The sequence below is a fragment of the Trachurus trachurus genome, assembly GCF_905171665.1.
Source record: "Trachurus trachurus genome assembly, chromosome: 5".
Classification (NCBI taxonomy): Eukaryota; Metazoa; Chordata; class Actinopteri; order Carangiformes; family Carangidae; genus Trachurus; species Trachurus trachurus.
In genome coordinates this window covers 4,505,758-4,525,311 of record NC_139896.1, presented here as the reverse complement: position 1 = coordinate 4,525,311, position 19,554 = coordinate 4,505,758, and the positions used below count along the sequence as shown (strand labels likewise).

Sequence of the window (19,554 nt, the reverse complement as noted above, 5' to 3'; positions counted from 1 at the left end):
TTGTAAGTTCAATAATGATTCGATTGTGTGTGTGTGTGTGTGTGTGTACTATATATAAACATATGCATATTTGCATATACATATATTTATATACGGCAAGGAAAACAAGAAAAGTCAACATCTGGAAATCCTTGAAGCTCCCTTGACTGTTAAGATAGGCCGTTTTATTTAAAAACATTTCCGTTGGCCTAAGGCACAGGAATACTAAAAGTTTATATCAATCATACATAACACGTCTTTTAAACCCCATAAGGTGATTTAAAGTTTAGAATTTTATAGCATACACTAAGGTGCGTCGGATATTTACACCTCTCATTGCATTTGAAATCTAGCACGAAAGAAATATCTCTAGCTGACAAAAAACACAACTTGACCGTTCTAGATCTGTACATTGTGCGTAGCCCAGGAAAAACTATTAACTCGGGAAATCATGTGAGTGAAAAATGACGTGGCAGGCGACTTCTTCTCACTTCAGCAGTTGTTTTTTTAGTTTTTTTCTTAAAACATCTTCGTCTGAACCTGAACCTGAACTGACCGTCGGAGCTTATTTTTCAGTTTTTCCACAGAAGCTGAAAAAACTTTTAGAGCTTTATTCATTTATTTATTTATTTTTTCCTTTTGGGACGTTTTTCAATTTAAATATTGCATCAAATACAAGAGAGCTTCCATGAATTTCAGTATAAAATAAAATAAAGTAAAATAAAATAAAAAAAACCCAGCAAGATTCAACCCTGTGATTCGTCCTGGTTGAGGATCTGATTGCCGCGACCATCTGAAGTTACTCAGTTACAGCTGTGGATCGTTTCTAATGGGATCTAATCTAAATGTTCCTTTTCATAATAATAACATTTTATTTCTTTGTTTCAGTTGGGATTTTACAGAATTGACTTTATTGCAGATTAGCTATGTGTGTGTCTTGTATGTATGTGTGTGTAGGTGGTTTTTCTAATGGAAATCTGCACAATCACTGTCAATTAAAAGAGAGAAAAGCCCAATAACACTCACACACACTATATTTGTGTAAACTTTCATCCTCCACAACTTTCATCCATTGTCAAGCACCTGAACTTCTCTGACTGACTGACACTGGTACATTCGTCCTCTGACCTGCATGGAGACGGTGAGGGAGGAAAGGAATGGTTGTATACTTTATGTTCTCTGCTACAGTACAAATAATAATAATAATAATAATTATAATAATAATACTCTCTATCTATCTAAACCCCTTTTGTGTGCAAATGGTAACAGACTATGGAGAAGTTGGGCTACTAGTGAGCTTCTCAGAAGTGAATATATGGTTTTGGTTGAAGTCCTGTTTTGACCTTTCTTTAAAAAAAAACTAAATTAAAAAAAAAAAAGAAGAAAAAAGAAAAAAAAAAGGAAATCGCACACTTTTTAGCTTGGTAACTATTGAAGTAGTGACAGTTGAAGAGTTTCCCTCCGTCGCTCACCGGCCAGTTGATGCTACTTTAGTGGAGCAAAAAAAGAGCCAAAGCAGAAAAAGACCATCAAAAACCCCAAACAGGATGTGAGCAAATCAGAAGGACAGGAGGAGCAATAAGTGACTATTGAATTCCAGCAGCATTTAAAGTGTGTGTGTGTGTGTTTGTCTATGTATATGTGTGTGTGTTTATGTGTTTATGTGTGTGTGTGTGGGGCTGTAAAGGAAACTATGAGTGGTTCACAGTCCGGCCTCTCAGAGTAGAGTGTCGTCTGTGCAGCCGCCCTCGAGGCCGTAGCGGAACTCCTGCAGGTTGGAGACGCCGTAGAAGTGGATGAACGCCGCCGCCACGACCAGGACGTGGAAGATCTGGTGAGAGTGGAACTGGAGGAGAAACAGACATGTGTGTGTGTGTGTTAGTAGAAATGGTGGTGTTGCATCTTCACTGGGCTCACGATTCAACTCGGTTACGATTCACAGAGTCTACGGTTCGGTTCGATTCGATCGTACGAAGCATCATACTGTATCCTCAATTTTCTATGTTGCTTTTTCATTTAAGGGATAGTTCAACATTTTGGCAAATTGGCCCATTGCCATAATCCCTATAGTCACAGCAGTAGGTGTGTTACCTTTAATTGTCGGTGCAAGCTATTTTTAGAACGTCGGAGCAGAGCCGTGAGCTACTCAAAGCTACGCTACGGAGGCTAAAGGAATTTCTTGGTTTCCCTCATCAAACTCATCAAATACACAATCCAACAACTCCACAACGCTCTGGTGGACAAGTTGTGAGCTGCACATTCACCACGCTATGAGATAATAACACAACGGTACCAGACAGAGTTGTTTTCGAGGTAAATACAGAGACTGCTTGATGAAAAACTGTCCCTGAAGGCAACGCGCATCAGTGGTTTTGCATGAATTTCCCTCTAAAACAACTCTGTCTGGTAACGTTGTGTTATTATCTCATAGCGTGGTGAATGTGCAGGTCACAACTTGTCCACCAGAGCGTTGTGGAGTTGTTGGATTGTGTATTTGATGAGTTTGATGAGGGAAACCAAGAAATTCCCTTAGCCTCCGTAGCGTAGCTCTGAGCAGCTCACGGCTCTGCTCCGACGTTCTAAAAATACCTTACACCAACAATTAAAGGTAACGAACCTACTGCTATGACTATAGGGATTATGGCAATGGGCCAATTTGCCAAAATGTTGAACTATCCCTTTAAGTAACATAAATTGTCAAAATAAATATGATAACATTTTATTTACATACATTAATACAGCAGCTTCCTTGGAGTCTGAACACACTAAATGTAAATCTTGTCTTTGTGCTTTAAAATAAAATAAATTTAAAAAATCATCAAACTTGAATTTAAAAATCAATTATTTGACAAAACGGCATCGATTCAGAATCGTTCCATTAAGGATGTTGATGCATCTTTGAAATTATTATTTTAGGCACCTCTAGTTAGTAATTAGATTACATTACATTACATTATAATAATGCACCCGATAAACCAACAATGCTCCCTCACAGGAAGTGGATAGTGGACATTGTAGCATCAATGCACTAAAATGTTGGGATATTCTACAATTTAATTTTTTAAGTTTTGATATTTTATCGAGAGTTGAAATGGGGACGGTGGTTTTGTTCTGTTCAGTTTGCATCAAGTTTTCAAGTTTAAGTTCAAGTTTAGTTTATTTGTCACATATAATTACAAGTAATTACAGTGAAATTCTTATGTACCTTTTGGTCATTGCAAAGTGCAAGAATATAAAATAAAATATTTTAAAAGCAATAGAAGAGGTAGTAATAAATTTAAAATAAAATACAATTAATTAAGTGCAAATAACTAAAGGAATAATACTACTTTTTAAAAAACGGGCGTGAATGATATCAATAACACATTTCTTGATGTTTATCTGATGTTTCCTGTTCACACTTTGGAGTTATTTACTACTTGAGGAAGTCGTTAATTCCTCTTTAACTATTTACTCTGATGTTGGAGAATCTGTGAAATATTGAAAAAAGGTGCGACTGTTCTTGAGTCTAAATGTTTAATAGTGAACTGGTTTCTGTTTGTGCAGGCAACAGTGTGTGTTCGTTACACAATATATGAGTTTAGTTTGTGTATTTATTTACTCCAATCTCATCCTCTGCTTCTCTAAGTAAGCGATCCGGTTGTTTTGGCTAACTTCCTGTCAGCAGATGGAGTTAGCAGTCCCCGCCCTCGTCCCTACGTCACCACATTCACGCGCATCCCTTGGCTGCACACACAGAGAGGACTGCCCCTTTATGCCGTTCTCTCTCCTCATTGGATAAAGGTTGTAGGATACAAGGAAAGTTTTCTCCTCGGCTCAGAGCAGAGCAGAGTGACTGACAGACCCGTGTTTCAGACCAAACACTCTATAGAAGTGATTGCTGTCGGAAGATATAACTATTTAAGACTTATATTAACACAGACATTCTGCTTACTTCTGCTTTAAACTCTGCAGTAAAACAGTCAAACAGCTGCAGGTTTTTGTGCAGAATCCAGAGTTTCCCTCTCAACATTTCCTTGCACCTAATGAAACCATCTTGTGTTTCTAAACCCAAATCAAAAACCTGCAGCTTTTACTGTAAATTAAATTTATGTTGAATGTTTGACAAGCCCTTTTGGTTTCTCCTGCACATTTGCTTTATCTACTTGTTCCACTTTTTAATATGCTGTTTATATATCCTTCATGTGCTAATAAAATACAATACAATACGAAAAATGAAAGATAACACGATAAAGCTTAAAAGCACTCACCCAGATGTCACACTTCCCGGGGAAGTAGCGCTCGGGGATCCTGGCTGCGTACAGACCGGCTCCAGTGATGTACATGGCCCCCATCAGGTAGAACCAGCCCATCTGGCCCACGGTGGTGGCTTTCACAAAACCCTCCTCGATGGTGAAGTGCATTGTGGGAACGATGCCGCTGAGACCCAGACCCATGAACACACCTGAGAGAAGCAGGAACCAGCAGGTCAGTCGTGTTGCTCTGTTACTGTCATCACATTCTCCTCAAGAGCTCGGTGATTTCTTTCTTTCCTTATTTTTCAGGGATGATGTGTTGCTAGAGGAGATATTAATTTCTAGATTTGATCGTTTTCTCTCCTTTTTTTCTAGTTTTTTTTTTATTGTGGTCTTATAATAAACTGTTGTTGGGTAAATATTTTAAGTGTTGAGTTTCTAGTTTCTGCTCTCTGCTTTCCAGTGTTGTGATGATGTCACTTCCTCTAATTACTGTACACACCTGAAATGAACCGATTGCACTGCTGTACTAAAAGTATTAAAGGAATAGTTCACCAAAAAATGAAATTCATCTGAAATGCATCTGGAGACCCGGGAGGCCGGTTCCTAGTCCAACGAAATCCTTATATGAGAGTAATAGCGCCAGACACAAAAACGTCTATAAAACTACACAAAAAAACATTTAATCTTCCTCCACACTGCTCGTCCACTGCAATCCAAGTGTCCTGAAGGGAGATAGTCCAGAGTTTACTGGAAACGACGTCATTTAGGACATTTTTACAGCCTAAATAGTCCTGGATTGCGGAATAAAAAAAATAAAAAACTACTCCAGAGTATTCATCAGCATGAGGGGGAGTCACTAATGACTGAATTTAATTTTTTGGTGGACTATTCCTTTAAAAAGGAAGCAACACAACAATTGAAAGCTGTTTCGGTATTGTCTAATGTGTTGTCTATAGTCTAATTGTGTCTTTTTATGCCTCACCTTCGTATAGTAGCTTGTGGTCTGTGTAATTCTGTGTATTTTATCATTTTTATGTTATGTGTAGGACTACAGATGGAAATTAGCTGTGAGCTAAATCTGGTGCAACCATCTTTTCATTTTTTCCTGCAAATGATTAATGTAATTGCACACTGTCCCTTATTAAACTAATGAACTAAACTAATGTCAACAGACTGAAACGTTGACCCAGTAACCAGAGCTGTGATGTGAGAGCAGAGTAAGTGATGATTCTGCAGCGAGCCGGCCGGTTCGGTCGTTCCGGTGGGTCAGTACCTGCTCGTGTGGGCCGGTGGCGAGGCGTGGAGAAACGGTCCCACTGGGCCACGATGATGGCGGCGATGCCGAGGACACAGACTATGGTGAGGTAGATAAGTCGGGGCTGGGGGGAGCAGTAGAAGGAGTAGTACAGCCAGGGCACGAAGGAGCCCATGATCAGGAGGGCGATGCCCGAGTAGTCCAGTCTGAGGAGAGAGAAGAGACGCAGGTTAGAGTCCGACCACACCAGCACCTTCTTTCTTTTTTCGGTTAACGTGGTTTTCGTTCTACGTGTTCTTAGGTCATTTTCCAGATTATTCCAGAAATTGACGGCTCTTCCCGTCGTTCATCTTTGTTTTGTGTTGGTTCTGATTTTTATCTTTGTGAATAAACACAACCCTCTGTTGTTGTAATGACTTTGTCTTTTTTTTTTTTTTTACATTTTCTATACTCTTTCGCGACCATTGACGAGTAAACTCGTCACAGCCTGCCGAACGTTCACGACCATTGACGAGCAAACTCGTCAAAACCGTTTTTTTTACAGATTAGGATAATAGACACTCTGAGGTACCCTGTGTGTGAATATGGTAGTCCTCTGATATGTAAAACTGTTTTAAACTAAAATCAAAACATAATGTTTTTATAAACTGTGTGATCTTGGTTTTGTTTGAGTAATCGTTCTCCTTGAATGCTGCTGTGGGGACAGCGTGCAGCGCTGTGCGGCTGTCGGCTACAGTGTTGCCACTTTCTCGCTGAATCTGGCGACTTTCCAAACCCTCTTTTGACAAAAGCGACCGACGACAAATGTGGCGACTTTTACCGGTGCTGTTACAAACGTTTATGGTTTGGAGACTCGGATCTGAAAGCCCGTTATCACGGCTGTTTTCACGGCGCTGTGCAGCAGAGCGGGCGCTGAGCAGCGGGGGCTGTGACCGGCCGCCCCCGCCCCAGAGCACTCATCGCCGGCCAGTCACACAGCAGTGTCCCGGAGCTGCTCCGCTGCAGCCAGAGACCCACACCGCTGCACCGCTGCTCTCCAGGCTGCCACACCCCCCAGATTTGCCTACAAATATATTTATTTAGCCGTAGAAATGATTTGGGAGACATGCCACACTGCAGAGTACCGGTAAAATGAGCAGATTGCCACTTGACACAAAAGTGCGTTTTTCTCTGAAACTAGAGCGGGAGCTCCGTTTTTGGAGAAACCCAGCTCTCTTCTTCTACTTCGTCCTCACGAACGAAACGGCGGAAAAACTCGCCGTTTTTTCGTGGAGCACGTTGTAAAGTCACTCTTCAATCACGTGAAGACCGTTTGTTTCTAGGTGACGTACAGAGTTCGGTTCGACGTGAGATAAAAGGTAAACAAATAGCCAAAAACATGTGGTCCTGAGCGGATGTGCTGAGGAATTAGTGTGGTCGCGAAAGAGTTAACATTAGCTGTGCATTTTTAAATTCCACCAGTTCTTTGAATTTGAGTTCATATGTACAGTATATTATGGATATGTATGTAGTACGGTATATATACTATATTTATCTGGATGTTTATGTAAAGTATGCATATTATATATTGATATGGATATTTGTGCATACATATTAATAGTAGTAATATAAAAACATAACCATGATAAGTTAAAAAGGGGTGCGATTTTTTTTTTAAAGCATATACTTATTATTGCTCCTTTTTCAAACTTATGCGTATACTACTTTAATGGTACTACTACTTTTATTTCTATTTTTTTATTTGTTGTTTTTTTTTATTTTAGACATTTGTTCATTCATAAATAACTGATTGGTTGTCTGCTTTGTTTATGATTTGTTCTGCTCTTTTTTGGAGTAGGAGGTTTGGTTTTGTGATTGTTTTATATGTGTGAATGAATGAAAAATGAATGTCAGATGTTTCTGCTCATTCCCATTTCTGTCTCTGTTTCTCCACGAGGACACAGTGACACAGTGATGCTACGTAACCTGTCGTGTGTCAGTGTTTCTGAGGCTGTAAATGATCATTCAGGGAAAATTAGCCTGACGACACTTTTTCCTAAACGCTCGTCTTTTCAGCAGCTTTTCACCTCAGATCGACTCGGCAGCAGCCGGAGCTTCACCTCCCTCGTGCACACTGGACAGAAACAGCAGAGCTGCCGCTGACTCAGCAGCAGCTTTAGGATTTAGTTTCTGGCTCAAGGGCGTTTGACGTATGAACAGATGAAGAAGACGAGACCGAGGGTCAAATCAGAAAAGATAGACAGATACGACGTCTTTTTTTTTTAGAGATACACTGTTTCTTGTGTTGGTTTTTGATTGTTGCACCTTTCACAGAAACACTTTTCCTCAGAAACTGAAAAGCTGAACTCCGAAGAAGAAAAGAGGAAGTGAAGAAAATGGTGACGAGAGTTGAGAGAGTTAGCAGACGGAGACACGACAGTGTAAAGTCAGGAAATAAACTAAAACACTCCAGGTCCTCAGGCCTCAATCAGATAGTTGTTTACATGTTCTATTATATCTGATATCTGCATTTACACCTGCTTTGCTTTACATGAAGCAACCTGCAGGTACAGACCTACAGACGTTTGGCTGTAGGTCTGTACTATACTACTATGTAACTATAACGCAGCTCAACAAACACGGATGCTGAAGAAACGGACAAAAATATAATACGAAGCATTTTCACACGTGCACAGAATATTATCGGTCGAGTGTTTTAAGTCTGAGGAGAAAGAAGAGAGAGAGCATGTAGCTGTGATCGCTGCTACATTGGTTATTGATCAGCTATCGTCGAATTATTGATGACGTACGACTCTCAAATGTCCAACCTGTCTGTCTGTCTGTCTGTCTGTCTTTCTTTCTTTCTTTCTTTCTTTCTATCTTTCTTTCTTTCTTTCTTTCTTTCTTTCTTTCTTTCTTTCTTTCTTTCTTTCTTTCTTTCTATCTATCTATCTATCTATCTATCTATCTATCTATCTATCTATCTATCTATCTATCTATCTATCTATCTATCTATCTATCTATCTATCTATCTATCTATCAGTGATGTCACGATTATAGATTACCACGATTATTATGCATTAATTAATTTCACAACACTATGAATGTGTAAAACCAAACACAGTCAAAATATAATTAAATTACTAATCATGTACACAAAATATTTTAGGTATCTGTTAAGATAGGACCAACTGTTGTTGAAATGTTTGAATTTACTTCAGTGATTATTTGTCATTTATCAAATGTTTTTTGTTTCTAATTACAAATGACATGCTAATGTTTAATTTCCTGCCAATTCAACGTTATGTTTGTTTTTGTTCTATCTATCTATCTATCTATCTATCTATCTATCTATCTATCTATCTATCTATCTATCTATCTATCTATCTATCTATCTATCTACTTACTTGTATTCATGCCAACCTACACTGTGCAACATCTGTGACCAAACAGCGTCGTCACTTCCTAAATCCCCACTTTCTTTAGAAGCAGCGTTAATGACAATTTAAGAAACAAAGTTAAGTCTGACACAAAGAAAGGGACCATGTGTGTGAGTGTGTATTTGTTTGTGAGAGAGAGAGCGTGTAAAGTGAGTTTCTCCAAAATATCTGCTAAATCTAGTGCTTGGGAACTGAAAATAAACATGTTCAGCATCTCCCATGTCTATAACGGATGTTTTCTTGAGTCTATAAGGTAACAATAACAAGATAACATGTTTGAATTGTGAAATGGGTTTGACTAAAAGAAACATTTGGTTTGGTCTATAATATACTAGGTAATTAATATTATATTCACTGGGTTAGATAGTATTACATTACTAGAATGAGATTAAATCATTCACTAATAGTTGAGGCTTTTAGTCGACTGAAACTTGACAAAAAAGAAAATGAACGTGACTAAAACTAATCAAAAGTAAAATGACAGTTTGACACAAAGACTAGAGTAAAACTGAAACAAAACACTAGTGTGAAAGGTTCAAACAGGAGAAGTGACCAATGACGACGGTCTTACTTGGAGAAGGTGCGGGACACTTTCTCGGAGTGGCAGTAGACCGTGTGGAACAGCCAGGAGAAGCTGAGGCAGAGCACGGCTCCCAGGAAGAACATCCCGAACACCACCTTCTCCTGCAGCGGAGCCATGAAGTACATGTTGGGCCGCAGCATCGTTAACGTCCCCAGACACAGGAACAGGATCAGCCCTGAGGGGGGGGGGGGGGGGGCAGAGCAAACAGACCGTGGTCAGTTATTACCACAACACCACAACACCTAGGCCCCTAGGTCCATGTGGTTTTTAACCCTTATGAGTTCCTCCAATTTTCATCCTTTCGGGTCCAAAAATGGACACACAAAAGAACTGCTATAAAATCATCATATATCAATTTTTTTTCCTGCTTTTTTATTGTATAACCCTGTTAAAGCTGCGTTCACACCGGACCTTTTGTTTTTCGAACGAGCGACGAGTTTACATGTTAAGTGAATGCAAACGAGCGATTGAGCGTTTAATCGCCCAGGCTCGAGATGAGAAATCCCAACTCTCCGGCCGCCAGTCGCTCGTCGCTCAGCTCTGATTGGCTGCCATAATCCCGGTGGTGCTGGTGTAAACAGAGACACATGGCAGTGGGCATGACGTCATCAAAGCGAAAATGCGAGTCTGTGGCTCTGTGCCAAATTGACGAGCGAATGCAGCTGAGCGTTTTTTTCGGAGCGATACGAGCGACAGCGACAAAAATAAAAGGTCCGGTATGAACGCACCTTAAGCCACTTCAGCTCTGCTCAGAACTACCTGAAAATTCTGAAAATTCTTTAATGTTTGGTAGATATAACCCACAACAAATAAAAAATAAAAAAATAAAAAATCGATTCACATAAATATCGCAATATCTTTTTTGACGATTTTTAAATCGATTTTTTTTTTCAAAAAAAGATTTTTTTTTTTTTTTTTAAATATTGTGCAATGTGCATTTGTTAGCCTTTTTTACATACAGAGAATACAGGTTTCGAAAAGGGTTTAAGTTCACTTTATAATGGAGTATGTTAATTTATAGGCTCCTACAGTATTTGTGTGCAGATAAATGTTAAAAATGCTAAAGACTAAAAATCGAGAGAATCGGCAATATCGTAGAATCGCAATTTAAATCGAATCGCCATCCAAAAAATCGTAGAAGAATCGAATCGGGGAAAAGCATATCGTCCCAGCCCTAGTAAAATACATTGTGAATTGTTTAATAAGTGTTTCAAATCGAAAAATTCACATTTCATCCAGTAGGTAACACTTTATAATAACACACTATTAAGCATTAGTTAAGCATTAATAAATACTGAATTCTTCATTTATAACCCACGAATACTCATTAGTATGTAGTTTATAAATACAGTTAGTGCTTATCAATGATGAGTAAAACTGTTTATAAACTACATACTAATGAGTATTCATGTGTAATAAATGAAGAATTCAGTATTTATTCATGCTTAAATAATGCTTAACAGTGTGTACTTATTATAAAGTGTCACCATGTTATTTACTTTATGTAGCCTAATGGTTTAAAAATCAGGTGCAAAATATCAATAAACAAATGTATATATAAACTACATGATAAATGTTGTTTATTTGGCCAGTTTCAATTTAATTTAAAATCCCATGTTGTTCCTGAATCCACCAAACAGCTGGGATCAGAATAATCCTGATGTTCTGGATCAAAGTTTTCCTGATTCTACTGAAAAGTTTTGAACAATAAACAAACAAAATGGGGGTTTGATCCAGATTAAAACTTAAAATTGGATATACATTTTTACTTTTTATTTTCAGTTGCCAAAGTATCATTGTTTTTTCAAATTATTTTGGACGAATGATGAACCAAGTTCAAAAATCAATGTGTTAAATAGAATAAAATACATCTGTTTTTTGGTTTTGAAACAACCCATTTCAAGATTTGATCCAATCCATTATCCAAAATCCAATCAGATTAAACATTTAAAGAACTGGGCCATGGAGTTTAACAGATGAAACAGAAACCCCTCCACATGAGGCCGTGAACCAGATTGTTGTTCTTGTTTCCCGGCAGGTCGGACGTGTTCGGTCAGGTTTGTGATTCTCACCCAACAGGTGAGTCCAGATGTTTCCCGTCTCGGTGTGGATTCTGAAGATGCTTCCGAAGCAGGCTCTGAAGGAGGGCATGGGGGGCCGGTGTCCGTGCAGGAGGTAATCGTTGTCCTTCAGCCACTCAGGCAGCACGTGGAAGGGGATGACCCTCCAGCGCCCCTCCCACACCTGGAACGAGACAACAGCTGTCACTCACACTCACACAGAGACCGTAAAACTAAACAACAGGTTAAGACGAGTCAGTGATTAGAGTTGAAACCTGGACTTTGAGTTTAGGTTGTGTTATGAGCAGGTGTGAAACTGCAGAAGTATTCATTATCAATGTTTGTTGGACCAGAAATGTTCACAGGTAAAGGTTTTCAATACACATTTTAGTGTTCAAATACTAGTTTATTATATTCATTCAACCTTTATTTTAACTCATGGAGACTCATTTATAATGTAGCCCAGAGAAAGATGAGTTAAAGGGACAACGAGGAGTTTCTCCAGCGGCAGAACGAAAAATTCTGCGACAATAAAAAAGTCTCATATTAATGTGGATGAATCTACGTTACCCACACTTGTTAATGGGCCCATTTTCGATAAATATATTGTTTTGTCTCTATGGTTATTTTGTTATTATTAGTGGTGGAGGAAATGCTGGGCGAGCCAACCAGCGTTTCTTTACTTTCGGTTTCGCGGCGAGTCATGAGAATAACGCCACCGAATCGCCGTTTATGGTCGGAACTACGGCGGTATGTGATCGTCTTCAAATAACAATGTTGATCTTATTAAAAAAAAAGTGCCTGAAACACTAACACAATGACATTAAAAACAAAAAAGTGCTGAAAAACAACAATAAAAGTCATAAAAACATCCAGAAAAAAGAAAAAACCTTCACAATTATTGAAGTGTTAAATGAATACGGAACAGACGAGTTGAAACAGGAACATCTGGAAGGAAAGTGTGATGTAAATAAAGATCTAAAGAGTAAAATAAAGTAAGTTTTAGTTGATTCAACATCATAATGAAGCTGTTACAGTAGGTTCCTTGGGTCTGCTGTTTCTAAATGAAGAGAGAAATGTTTAATTCTTCTCTTGATCCTGATCAATATTAACGTGTAGCAGACAAAATAAAGAATATTTCTATTTTAAGTGATGCTGAGACTCTTTTGTCTTAACACATTTATCAAATTAAAGCTTTTATACTTGTTTTTATACATTTGTTCTGTTGGAAAACCTTGATTTTGATTTGTCACAGTCACATGGGCGGACGTTTGTCTCTCCCAAGGCGACCGACCGACCGACCGACCGACCGGTGAGTCTCTTATGTAACACATAAACCCTGTGTCTGATGTGGATTATAAAAACACTCAAAAGTCACACATGACTCAACTCCAACTCCAGTCAGAGCAGTCACAGGTTAATCCCTGGTTACTGCTGTTTATCCAGATCTGCCACTGTGTGTCCATTAGAACCAATGAATAGTTGAATAGTTCCCCTGCACACACCTGTACAGGGAGGAGCAGGGTGTAACGTTTCAACGTGTCGCTGCAATATTGATGCCGGTTTAATTTAAGGAAGCGACCAAACAGCGTGAACGTTACACCGTCCTCATCCATCAACAATCACATTCCTATAGCAAAAGAAAAACCTGTGCTCATAATAAAGATGAAAACAGTTAAATAGTTTTTAAACCCCGGTCCTGACGCGTTCACACCAACTACAAAACATGGGTTAATCTCAGGTTGCTGCAACAGAGTCAAAGTAAAAAACTTTAGACTCTTTTTGTCTTAAAAAATAAAACCTACACTTATGATACCATATGTAAAAAAACAGATACTGCGAGTGCAATACTTATGGTTATTTTTGTTTAAATTTTCACTAAAAACTATAAAACAGAATAGATGATGTGACGTTTGTTGGTCTTGTACCAAACAGTTGCATCCTTTTCATTGTTTGAGAATATGATTTGTTGTTGAATATGAACATGCAGCTCCTACGATTTGCACTGAGATGTAATTGTGCTGCTCTATCTACTAATCTTCTCTACTTTGTTATTGTGAGATGTTAAATTCTGAAATTGACCTCATTATGTGTATTTTTGCTTATTCAGCCTCTGTTCTATTCATGATTATTATTTTATTGGTTTCAAAGGCAAACGGTCTGAGTATTTGTTCATTTATTTATTGTTCTCACAACTCTTTGGAGCTATTAGTTTACAAAAGATGCATAAATAACAATCTACAAGCTCAACAGCTTCAGCCTAAAGTCTTTTGATCATTCAGAAACCAAAAGCAAATGAATGTGTACGTCATCCCAAAGGAGGTTAAATCGAAAGCAACTGGACTTAGTTATTTCATGTTATTTTGTGTTTTTTCACATTAAACTGTAATATAAGGTGGAGGCTTAAAAATAAGCCCCTTGTGGCTTTTTGCCTCTCCCTGCACTGTCCTATTGTTACCTACCATGTTTTATGTTGTATTCTTTTAACTTTGTGCAAAAAAAAAATTTCAAATTCAATTCAAATTCAAGACGTTTCACCTCTGAAACGTCTTCCCAGACAAATAACTAAGTCCAGTCGCTTTCAATTTAACCTCCTTTGAGATAATATGACCTGGACTAATGAGAATATGCACCGGCTTAATGTGTACGACGTCAATGTGATATTTATCACATATGATCAAATGGATGGATGGATGGAGCTGTAATCCATAAACGGGCGGCTCCTCCTCCTCACGTTCACCGTACCTTGTGCACAAACTCCTCCATCTTCTCCATGGCGTGATGCGCCTGCAGCGGTAAGGTCAGGACCTCCCCCACCTCGTCATCCTCCTCTTCCTCGTCGGCCAACATGGCGGCTCCCTTCACAGACACAAACAACAAGAGAAAGAAGCTGAAGCTACGGAACAGAAACATCTTTCTCTCTGGGCCTGTCCCATTCCTCCACACTTGGCTCAGTGCGCTTGGTTACACACACACTTTGGTGACGTTTTGCCGGCGGAGCGTACAGTATATTTGCATATAGTGTGCAAGCATGGATTAAGTGGCCAAGCGCGTGGGGGAGATTTAAAAGCAATCGGGACACACTTGACAAGTGCAGCCTGTGCCATTGTGCACAGTAGCACAACTACGATACACACACACAGCATAGCAACAGTTTTAATAAACAGTGCTGCTGGATCAGTCTCATGATCTACTCCTAAAGTGTCTCTATGCACAAGATTCAGATCATAAACATGTAAGCCCAACTCTGTAAGTAAATAAAACAAACAAGAAAAACGAAAAAAATAAAATAAAAACATGAACAGAGCATGATGAATATAAAATATGACATTAAAAAGTCATAATTATGAGATAGAAAGTTAATTTCATTCTATTGCATTTCCTAAACGTGGCTTGTGGCTCTCGGTGACGGCGGACTTCACCGTGGTGCATTGTGGGATTTATACTTGGCCAAATACCGCTCGGATCCGGTCTTACCATAAGTGTGGGTAAAGTGCAAATCAAGCGCGCTGCACTTTCGGTCGTTGGAGAAACGGGACACACTGAGCACTGACACTAAGCCCATGAACGCGCACGCCAAGCGCCCAAGTGTGTAAGTGTGATCGAGTGTCATATTGGGACAGGCCCTCTGTTTTATTTTTTGTCCCGTGTGTCCGTCCTTACCTCTGAATGGACGCCGCCCTTCGCCCCCGCCTGGCGCCCGCCCGCCTCCTCCAGCAGCAGGTCCAGCTCCATCAGCTCCACATCTGGGACATGGCAGTCCTCAGAGATCCGGCAGTCTGCATCACTCGCAGACCCGTTTCGGCCTGACATAGGGAGACTGCCTGATGAGCCACTCACAATCTGTGTGTTCGGCTGCCGACGGCGGACTTCAGTTTCCTCCTGCACAAACACACACACACACACACAAACACACACAGAAACACATACACAATCACAGTCAAATTCACCAATTCACCGGTTCAGTGCACTGACACCAGTTTCTCACTTTAACATCACTGTTGTAACCTGAGGGCAAGAAAAACAAACAGATTGTTCCCGTTGTTGTTTGATTTTTATAAGTAATTCAATTGGAATTACAGGGTTTTACTGCATAAATGATAATATTTTATCATCAATTAGTACAATATTTCAGATGATACTTTCATCAGGTGATCCTGAACCTTTAACCCACAGGGACAGAGGCAGAAACCTGCTTCAGAAGAGGAGACCGCTTGTAATTATGTGAAAAGCCAGAGTATTTTTCAAGGTCAGTTCTTCTACAGTTATAATAATACTTTTCAGTTTATGTTATGACTAATTTTTAAGATTAAGAGTAAGATGTTCTTTAAGCGTGTAAGACGTAAGACTTAGACGTGACAGACATGAGGAACAGACTGTGGTGTCGCAGCAGAGCAAGCGCCAGAAAGCAGCTCAATCTGAATCTGTTCTTTATTAATAACAAGGATGGGAAATTATTGAAGTTGCAAATTTACAATAACACAAAAATGTGGAACACTTTCTAAATGTGATAAATAAACAGATCTGGAAAATGTTCCTTTGTTGTTTTGTAAGTAGCTGGAGTGACATTATTGATTTTTTTTTTTGCGACTACAAACAGCTAACACACAGTCCTGATTAGAAATCCTATTGTGTCTGTATCTCCCATTGTCTAATGAGGTGTTGTAATAATAAAAGGTAACGACCTCCAATTTGCAATCAGCAAAATGTGTTTGTTTTCCATTTTCATGTGTGTGTGTCGCCAAAGGCGTCAACTAATGGGGATCCATATTAAACAATAAACAACCATCTATAAAAGTAAATATATAAATATGTATGTCACGACATGAAAAAGTTGTTCGGAAAAAAATAATGTGATCTCTGTTTTTATCCCTGTTGTAGCAGCAGCTCCCAGTGGACGAGCAGTATGGAGGTATCTGGATGTTTCATAGTGTGTGTTTTGGATGATTCAAAAGTGAACTCTATCCGCCGCCATTATATGAAAGTTCTCCAAACCCTTCCTTGGCATGACGGCGAGTAGAAAATTGGTGAATTAGCCTATCGATTTTGGGTGAAGTATTCCTTTAAGGGACACATGGAGCAGCAGGGTTAAGGTGGAAATCCTGCATATCAGGGCTCCAGCAGAGAGTCAAGACTGCCCCTAAAATTTGGAACAGTGCGAGTAAATTTTCCATCTACTTGCACATTTGTAACAAGTAAAATTTGGCGTTTTTTAATTTTATTTAATTTTTAACACTGGTGAAATGTGGAAGGGACGACTCAAAGAATCTGTAATCTGTCGTTACAGGTGTCAGGTCAATATGTGAGGATCATGAATGAAAAGGAAATGTGAATATTTGCTCTGCAAGTCCATTTAAAGTGGGCAACCCTACATTTTTTTTGCTTGTGCTCCTAAAATTTTAAGATAGGGGCTCCACTGTGCCCAAAAGAGCTAAAAATAAACACTGTGCTCATCATCACGCTGCTAGAGGGGGATCTCCCCCCCAAACACACACACCTGGCAACCCCTAAAAGTACGTAAACGGATCTGATAAACGGTGATAATGAATCATTTAACTAATAATAACAGAGACATTAGTTAGCGCTTATAAACCCGTAATAACCTTTGAATGTTTCCTGGTTTAAAATGGCTGATGAATGGACCCGAGTCTCATTTAGAAAATAAATCACAAAGGAACAAAGAAGAGAAGTCTGAAGTGTCTGTTACTCTGCTGCTCGTCTGTCAAACGGCCGGAAATCTACTGTTTTTGTTGTATTTACTGCATTCAGACGTTAATTCAGTGTAAAATAAAGACACATTACGGTCTAAATACACAGATAAATGATCACAGGTTCGATGCTGCTGCTGACAAACACGGACAAACACAAAGAAAGAGGGGAAAAAAACCTGTCCAGACGGATGTTGATGTTGATTAGCAGCGTCCGACGGGAACACGGAGAACCACCACACACACACAAAACAAAAAATGATAACAACCGCAATAAACCAACGATTTATAAACGACTTAACCTGCTCCAAATACCGTGTCCCAGCTCGTATCGATGAGATGAATCAACATTTACACATTTATGAATGTTGTCGGTCACGTTATCGGCTCAGATTCCGGTTATGCTAGCGTCGTTAGCTCCGGACGGCTAACAGGCTAACAGGCTAACAGGCTGCGGACGGTGTCTGTCTTTGTTGTTGTTGCTGCTTTATTTTTATCAACGTGAGCTAAAACAACAGTCTGAACCAATAACACGGACTAACACAGTCTAATAAACTGACATATAACCGGGATAGCGTCGTTAAATCAACGGGAGTTACCTGACAAAAGGTAGTAGCCTTCAAACCAGGAAGGTGAATTATTTATCGAGATGCGAAACACAATCCGTTCCGGAAGTGGAGATCTCTTCCGTAAAGCTGATCCCCTCGTGCCTTTCAAAATAAAAGCACTCATTCATTCATTTGAAAACCATCTTGTTGTTACTGATTAAAAATGTGTTTACTTTATTTATTTCATCTTTTTTTAAAAACCACACATTCATTCAGATTTCTTTTTTTTCTCTTTTTTCTTTTACTTTTTATATATATATTTATTTACATGTACAAACAAAGAACATTACATCATCATGAGTGTTACAGTTAAAATCAAAATATTATTATTATTTTTACTAACCCTATCCTATATTGTATTGTATTGTGGAATGTATACTGTTTGTATAGAGCTAATATTTCTAGTTAATTTTTGAGCTAAAGCAAAGCATAATACTAACTGACTATGACTGAGTACACTGTCACACTATTCAAGGTGAATTCACAATCCATTCTTCCCAGTGTTCAACTCAAGTCTTAAAACAAAAGTAAGTCGCTCCATACAGTACATTTCTTTAATCCCACACCACTAGTCCAATGTTGGGGGGTCTAGTTGCAACCATTTTCAGGTTATAACGTTCCTACCACTCAAGATTTCTGATATTGTAGAATATATATATATATAGCTGTGAAGTCTTTATTAAGTCCTTGTACGTCTTCCAGGATCCAGATGTTGGGATGGATCAAATGGGACTTCATTTTTTGAGGCATCTATACATAGCACGTCTGTTTCAAATGCATGTTATGAATATATCACAATTTCTTTATTTAGTGTTTTAAACTGTATACAAATGTAACTTATTGGCAAGGCAAGACAGGGAATGTTATTTGTAGAGCGCATTTTTTATTTTACAAACAGTTTGTTGCAACAAGAAAACAGTTTACAACACAGAATATGGGAAAACATGGAAATAGGATCGTTCAGTTAACAAGAGCTGATGAAGGCAGCTTCTGGTGGGCAGACTGGGCAGGAAAAGGAATGCATTTTAATTATTATTTTAACAGAAAGGCAACAATATCCTGTTAATAAATCTATGTGAAATACACTGTGGTCAGATGGTGAAATGGTGAAGAAGCTGCCCAACACAGTGTAGAGTGAAGGAGTGGAAGTGGTTGGATGAAAGCCTGCGTCCTCACAGCCTGTTCAACAGATGGCTGCCTGCTCGGAAAAAAAGAGAAAAGAAAAACTCTCTCACTTGAACCATTTTCTTAAAAAAAACTGTGTCCACATTGTGACTGTTTCACACACAGAACAGATGGTGGAATCAGAGACTCATATCGTCTCTCAAAAGCAGAAGAATTATATACAGGGTGTGTTGTATTTTATGTCAGAGGTGTCCTCAGGAAAAAAAGAAAGAAAAAAAAAAGCCATAATATGCTTTTTCAAAAAATTATTTCAGTCTGTCTGAAGATTTCAGGACAGTTTAAAGCACCAACATATCAAACAATTTCCCACTTTCTGCCCAAAACAACACATTACATAACCAATTACCTATTTTTACTGAAGCATTTTTAAGTCCACAGTTCTCAGGTGTTACCAATAAGAGTAATAACATCTCTGCTGTGAAACTAAAGCAGCGTAATTGGACTCAGGTGTCATTCATTCCACTGTTTATCCCAGTTTATACCTATTTATACCTGTTTACGTGTGCTTTTCCTGTAAAA

At 38.9% G+C, this 19,554-nt stretch overlaps 1 protein-coding gene across 2 annotated transcripts; it reads right to left on the bottom strand.

Moving 5' to 3' along the window:
- Positions 1–919: 919 nt before the first annotated feature.
- adipor1a (adiponectin receptor 1a) lies at positions 920–17,918 on the bottom strand. Of its 2 annotated transcripts, none has more exons than XM_083971863.1 (8): positions 17,842–17,918; positions 15,198–15,416; positions 14,280–14,393; positions 11,547–11,718; positions 9,463–9,649; positions 5,491–5,678; positions 4,230–4,423; positions 920–1,825 (listed from the first exon to the last, which is right to left on the bottom strand). In XM_083971863.1, exons 2-8 carry the CDS (start codon positions 15,345–15,347, stop codon positions 1,697–1,699), a joined length of 1,134 nt encoding a protein of 377 aa, XP_083827989.1. In that variant the 5' UTR covers positions 15,348–15,416; positions 17,842–17,918; the 3' UTR covers positions 920–1,696. The 2 variants fall into 2 exon arrangements, with proteins under 2 accessions (XP_083827989.1, XP_083827990.1); XM_083971864.1 differs by lacking the exon at positions 17,842–17,918 and adding an exon at positions 17,422–17,443.
- Between the last annotated feature and the right edge of the window lie 1,636 nt (positions 17,919–19,554).